The sequence below is a fragment of the Astyanax mexicanus genome, chromosome 18, assembly GCF_023375975.1.
Source record: "Astyanax mexicanus isolate ESR-SI-001 chromosome 18, AstMex3_surface, whole genome shotgun sequence".
NCBI classification, from domain to species: domain Eukaryota; kingdom Metazoa; phylum Chordata; class Actinopteri; order Characiformes; family Acestrorhamphidae; genus Astyanax; species Astyanax mexicanus.
In genome coordinates, this window is record NC_064425.1 from 29,593,316 (window position 1) to 29,600,686 (window position 7,371).

General features: G+C 36.3%; 1 protein-coding gene across 1 annotated transcript in view; it reads left to right on the plus strand.

The window, feature by feature from the left end:
* The window catches only part of gucy2f (guanylate cyclase 2F, retinal), a 29,732-nt gene extending 23,840 nt beyond the window's left edge, over positions 1–5,892 (plus strand). The window contains exons 14-19 of the mRNA XM_007229233.4: positions 227–419; positions 1,500–1,674; positions 2,033–2,131; positions 2,620–2,714; positions 3,968–4,053; positions 5,411–5,892. Coding sequence (XP_007229295.3) covers positions 227–419; positions 1,500–1,674; positions 2,033–2,131; positions 2,620–2,714; positions 3,968–4,053; positions 5,411–5,495 — 733 coding nt within the window. The 3' untranslated portion in view covers positions 5,496–5,892. The remainder of the gene's footprint in view (positions 1–226; positions 420–1,499; positions 1,675–2,032; positions 2,132–2,619; positions 2,715–3,967; positions 4,054–5,410) is intronic.
* The last annotated feature ends 1,479 nt before the right edge of the window (positions 5,893–7,371 follow it).

The window sequence follows — 7,371 nt, forward strand, 5'->3', positions numbered from 1 at the left end:
AAGCGATGCTGGTCTTTGAAAAACATGCTATTTTATGTCAGGTTACAGTGCTAGTAAAAACTTTGCAAAATGTTCACAATTTTCAAAATATAACCATCACATGTTTATTAAATAATCCACTATATAACATTATATAATAATAAATTATATAACCACATTGCATTCTCTAGCTACTCTTAGACTATGACCCTTTAACCCTTTTAATGTCTTTTCTATTATTTTGCAGATCTGTAGCTGAAGCACTGAAAACAGGTGCCACTGTGGAGCCAGAGTACTTTGACGAGGTCACCATCTACTTCAGTGACATTGTGGGTTTCACCACAATCTCCTCACTCAGTGACCCCATCGAGGTCGTGGACCTGCTTAATGATCTCTATACACTGTTTGATGCAGTGTTGAGTAACCACGATGTGTACAAGGTAAGTTTTTTATTTGTAAACTCATTATGGATTATTTATCTAATACATTTCATGGAACTGTTTATAGTTTCCATATTTTTCACACTATAAAGCCACTCCACAGAAGTACAGCGTTATACAGAAGCTTCAGTTTAGTTCTCCAGCACCGGGGCTGGGGTAGCATTAGCATTAGCTGCTAACCGCTATTTCACCATTCAGAATTGAGTATTATCGGCCTGTAGCCTGCTCCCAACCCCGGCTAGCACTGCTGGAGTAGCATTAGCATTACCTGCTAACCGTGCTCACTATTTCCCAATTCAGAGGTGAGTATTATCGGCCTGTAACCTTCTCCTAACCCTGGCTAGCTCTGCTGGAGTGGTTAGCCGCTAATGCTAATGCTCCAGCCTTAGTAATAGAGAAATTTGGGAATCTAAGCTTACTGTAAATAAAAAGAAGCACTTTTCTCTCCCAAATAAACAGCTTTCAGGAGAGCAGGAGAGAAATCTATGTAGATTAACATCCAGCACTTGTTTGACTTTAACTTAGCTTAGCTTTACTTAACTTAGTTAGCTACGTTTTATTAGAAACAACCAGATTCGACTTCGTTTAAAGCTTTGCAGATAAGATTGAACACCCCTGGCTTGAATATATGGCTATAGAAGAAAAATGTAGAATTTTTACATCTTTAAACTTTTTCATTGTTATAAATCTCATTTATTAAAGAACCACCCATAAATGCACCTTACGTGGCTCTTCTGTAGTCCCTGTTGAAAACTATTGCAAAGTAATAGGATCATACCTAATGTCAGGTGTGGACTTGGCTATTGAGCTGTGGAGCAGTGAAACTGTGTTTTTTTTTGTTGGAATGATGGTGCTCCATCCAATACTTTTGGGACCTCATTAATTATTTTGTTGCTTAATGTAATCAAATCCTCATAAGCAATGTTGCTATGTAGAGACAGTTGACTGTAGAGACAGTTATTCCAACAAAAACATGACAAACTCTTTAATAAGCTTCATTGTGGAATTAATTATGGAACAATGATATGAGCTAGTGTCCCAATACTTTTGTCCATGTGTTTTTTCTGCGTTGCATTGTAGGTGGAAACCATTGGAGATGCCTACATGGTGGCCTCAGGTCTTCCGAAGAGGAATGGTAATAAGCATGCGGCTGAGATTGCCAACATGTCCCTGAACATCCTCAGCTCTGTGGGAAGCTTCAAGATGCGCCACATGCCAGATGTTCCAGTCAGGATAAGAATAGGCATTCACTCAGGTAAGCTGCTGCTGGTGTCATTTTCATGAACTATACTACTTTTATTTGATAGAAAGAGTGGATATAGAGTGGAACTTGCTTCTCTAGACCAGTCTTATTCATCGTTGACCCTGAAGGCATCCTGCGTCATGCATTATTGTGTTTCCCTGCTATTATCATACCTGATTTAACTAATCATCTCATCAATAAGAGCTGAAAGCCAAAAAAAAGAAATTATAACATACTGTTTTCATATTCATATTTGAGTTACTTTGATACTTTGTATATAATTTAGAGTGTGGTTTCCTGTATTTAATTTAATCACCTTGTGAAATATATTACATACACAGCACTGACAATACTCACTGTCTCTGTTCAGGGTCATGTGTTGCAGGAGTAGTGGGCCTAACTATGCCTAGATACTGCCTTTTTGGTGATACAGTCAACACCGCCTCTCGTATGGAATCTACGGGTCTGCGTAAGTCACTCCATTATTTCTGTTCCAGTAACCTGTAAACTACACCAAATTGGGTTTCAATATTTTAAAATTGTCTGCATTGTAGAGTAATAAAAAAGTCACGCAAACTATAAAAAGCTTTTAAACAAAGCAGAATATGTTTTATATTTTACATTCATCAAAGTCTAACCTCCAACCTATAGCTTAGATGCACATTTTGGCATTTTCTTACTAAGCTTTATGAGGTAAAGTCACCAGGAAGGGCTTTCAGTAAACAGCTGTGCCACATTATCAAAAAGTTATGATAAAACTGGCTACCACCCCAGGAAGGGATGATCAAGGGTTGCCTCTGTTGCACAGGATAAGCCTAAAAAAATCATAGTCTGAATGATATCAGTGTTAATTTACAATGTGGTAAAATTCAAACATTGAATGAGATGAGAAACTTTTGACTGGTACTGTACTCGTTCCTGTTTAGGGATTTGAGCATTTGCTGTCTTTTCTTGCAGCTTATAGAATTCATGTGAACATAAGCACTGTGAAGATTCTCAACTCTCTAAACGAAGGGTACAAGATAGAAGTTCGAGGAAAGACAGAGCTGAAGGTACAGGCCTTTCATTCTGTTCAAATGTTCCACATCAGATATCACCACAAAACACCAAACCACATTCAGTGAGCAGTGTTTTAAAGTCACAGTGTTGTAAAAACCATTGTGTGTATTGCATAGTCTGGTACTGAAATATAGTAAGAAGTATAGTTACTGCATAGTAAGATCCAACATTTACTAGTGGCACAACATGTCTGGATGGCTTAGTAGAGTATGTGTGTAGCTGACCCTCCACCACACCCCCCTCATATCTAACAATAGCCCAATCCGGACTGTATTAGTTTCTCATGGGGACGTCTGTGAAAAATATTTCACACTTCTACTCAGTGATAAAACTCTTGCATTCGGACTGCAATTAAAAAAAAAAGGAAGGACCAGTCAGTTTTTTCATTTCCACTCGCTGTTGTGTTTATGTGGATCTCAGTGGAAACGCGCGCCAAAGTGTGATTACGGTTTGCAGCAGTGGACAAATAGCTATTTTATTAAATGCAAGAGGACGAAACGAGATGTGCGTCCAGACGGGACTAAAATTACCTGAGGACCATGGAGTTCAGTGAAAAACAGTAGATAATTCAGCCTGCAATTTTCTCAGATTACGTCTGAGAAAAACACATACATGGTCATTCCAGATGGGAATAAAATTACAAAGGACCCCCATAAAAGAGAACATTACCCCAGGATACCCTGAGAAACTAATCCCATCCGGATAGGGCTAATGACTACATGCATCAGAAAAAAACAGTATTTCCAAAGAAGGAAAGAAGGAAAGCTAACCTTTTCTAAACTTATCTAAACTTTCTAAACAAGTCAATGTAAAAGGATTACTGAACCATGGCCCGGTTTGTGAAACACTTTTTAAGATGGTTCAAACTTTCAGAAAAAAATTCAGTAAGTTGAGTGAGTCTTTAAACAAACCACCAATAATAATTGGTGTTGTGTTGTAGACTAGAAATGTATTTATTTACTGTAACAGTAGATTAACCCTTTTTTATAAATAGAAATAAAAGTAAAGTAAAAGTAAAGAGTATAAGATGTGTGAAAACACCCTAAGCCGCTGCCACTATGATCTGAGGATCGTCTGTTCGAGTCCCTGTTCATGCTGGTTTGGAAAGGGAGAGTCCTAATGAGTGGTCCTTTTGACAAAACATTGTAAACCTTCCTGTCCTGGCCCCCTTTGTGCTGATTCTTAGGTAGACATTGCAACTGATGCAAACCTGTTTCTTATATTGATGTTTGCTGTGTGATTTTAGGGTAAAGGCATTGAGGAAACCTACTGGCTCGTTGGGAAAGCAAACTTTGCAAAGCCTTTGCCGAAGCCTCCGGAGATCAAAGCAGGGTAAGGCAATGCTTTATTCTCTCTCATATGATTGTTAGTGAGGCAGAAACTAACAAAAAGTTAGAAAGTTATGTTATATTTATGTGATGTTAATGAATGCATCCACATGTATTGATTTGTACTGTTCCTAAGTTTTGTGTGAGCTTTTCCTTAAACATTTCCTTAAATGGGGGGCTGTATAATTTGTGTACCAGGGACAACCATGGTTTGAGTCCTGAGGAGATTGCTGCGTACAAGAGAAAGAAAGCTGAGAAAAAGGCTTGAATCCCAGAGTCAAACGCAAGGAGGTAGCACCTTGCATGCAGTGCTTCGTTGTGATTTGTTAATGATGCCGTGGTTTGTGTCGTGGGGTGATGGTGTTTATTTATTTATTTATTTTTAAAGTAACAAAGCTGTCTGTTGTGTGCTTTTCGCGTGTTGTGTTTTATTATATTTCCATTGAAACATGACTCTTGTTTCCAATTTTATTTTATTTTTATTGGACGATCTTAAAAATACAAGTCGGTATGCTGAGATCTCACTTGTATCTCTCAGCTGATGTTACTTAGCACCAGCTGGTTTAAGGTACATAAAATACTAAATAACATGTATTTGAAAATGTGATTATCATGGATTGTTCCCACAGAGGCTGTATATAATATTTATTAGTTGTGTTTTTAAATATTTACATACAGCTCTGGAAAAAATAAGAGACTACTTTAATGATGAGTTTCTTTGATTTTACCAAATTGAAAACCTCTGGAATATAATCAAAAGGAAGATGGATGATCACAAGCCATCAAACCAAGCTGAACTGCTTGAAATTTTGCACCAGGAGTAAAGGCATAAAGTTATCCAAAAGCAGTGTGTAAGACTGGTGGAGGAGAACATGCCAAGATGCATGAAAACTGTGAATAAAAACCAGGCTTATCCCACCAAATATTGATTTCTGAACTCTTAAAACATTATGAATATGAACCTGATCTCTTTGCATTATTTATGCAGTAATTTATGTCAGCTCAGTAATTTAGCCCTACACAATGGAGCTCTCAGGATCTGACACACATTTTATTATTATAGATTGTGTGTCAACATTTTTATCAGATTTGTTTAGACCTACTGTATTATACAAATTTTATTTTTATAGTTTCAATTAATTCTTGGTTTCATTGTCCATGTCTGCACTGATGTTTTAAAAATCGTATGGTCATGAAAATTTGCCTTGAAGGCATGGAAAAGTAATGGAAATTTACTGGTTAAAAACTGTGTATGAACTTTTAATATAAGGTTAATTGTTGAAAGGGTTGAATTGTTTTCTATATGGACAGTTATTTCTATTCATTTCACTAATTTTTATCCTGCTAATCTTCCTTTTCAGGGATAACTGGCAGGACATGGTGACGGACGAGATCAAGACACTTTTCCGGAAGGCTAACAGGCAGGTGGACAAGCCTAAAATCTGATAAAGAAAGAGGAAGATCAGAGATATAGATAAAGAGGAGGAGCAGGAGGAGGATGAACGACAGAGACTGAGTAAGAGAAATCCTGAGGACGCCGTGTGTGTGTGTGTGAGTGTGAGTGTGTGTCCCTCTCTGATCACTACAGCTTACAGAGACTTCTTTAATAGGATTGACTGTCATCTGTCTAATCTGCCTCTGCCCAGCGCAGCAGAAACAGCAGTGCTAATGAAATGAGAGCTGAGGAACAGGTTATTAGGGAAATTGTGCTCCTGCATGCTCTGGACTCTGCAGCCGTTGTCTCTTTGTTTTGGCCACCAAGTGGCTTCGTGCTCATCACTCAGGTTTCTCCACAGTCACCGAGGTCGTGCTGTTGAGCTGTTGTTGTTTTTTTTTTTTTTTTGTTTAAAGAACATCATTTTATGCTTTTCCCAAAACAAAAGATGATAATCTGCTAATCAGATTAAGAGGACATCTGTTCCTAAATCAAATATAATGCTTTTTGAACTTGTGGCGAGATTTATATTGGTAAAGCATTTACACGCTCAACAAAAGCTAGACATTAAAAATAAAGTTCTCAAATCAGATAACATTTAACTAAACTGCATGTGATATTGTTTCCCTATTTCTGAACTGAATCACAAGACTTTTTTTATTATCAGATATTGTTGCTGTGAAACAAAACCTTGTTACTTTTTAGTTTCTGACAAAATTTGAATCTGGAGGTTGTTCCATACAAATTGCATGACGAATGAACCAATAGAAATGCTCCATAATGACCTGATGAAATTGGAATGAAATATTTTTACGTTTGACTTCCATTAAAAAGGCTACAAACTGTTTGTCTGACAGTGACACTTTTACATACAGTGCTGTGCAAATGTGTCCATCCTCTGAGAAAACTACATGTCATTTTAGTAACACTTTAAAATAAGGCTCCTTTATAAAGGGTTTATAAATAGTTTATAAAGCAAATTAATAATGCTTATAATTTAAGTTGTAAATACCTTTAAAAACATTAATAAGCACTTACAACACATAAATCGAAAGAACAACAGTGAAAATAACTTTTTTTAACATATCTATAAAATATGTAGAAAGTCAGTTTAGTAATTTAATGCTATTTTAGGTCAATTAATAAAGTTATTAACATAAATGTTAATGCTGACTGTTGGAAAAGACAAAGAAATATAAGCATCTAGTAAGATTTGAGGTTTAACAGTATATACGAATGTAGAATCACTATTTAATACATGACAGGCCACTGCCGTCCTTCCTATGTATGTGTTTTAACTGCTTATTAATGGGTTATACCTTATTTAATAGCAATTACTGAACTCCTTTGCAAACTACTTATCAATCCTTTGATCTCATTTTAAAATGGTACTATCAGGAATTTGCATGTATTTGCTTTAAAACAAACCCACTAATATAACCACTATACCTTCCCTTACATACTTAAAAATAAAAGTAGTACAAATGTTCTTTAAGCAGTGCCATAGGATAACTATGTTGTTGATTGAACCATGTTTGTTTAATGATGTTTAAAAGCTGTATAAGGGATTTTAACCCTCAACCCTGTAGGTACACTGCAAAAAAATATAAGGCTTAAACGTAATAAAAAGAGTAATTCAAATGTGTTATATTTTATAGTGTATGGCACAGCTCAGAAATAGTTTGTTGCACCTTTACTATTTATTAATAGTTATGTTTATTTGTCTGGAGTGTCTGGAGTTCACAGAGAAGGTCTGGAACCAAAATATGATATAATTTTAATGGGGACATATGTGCTATACAAAACATGTTCATTATATTCTCTCACATAAATAAGGGCTCTATCACTTTTATGCAAATAAGACGTTTCTAATAAGTGTACCACACG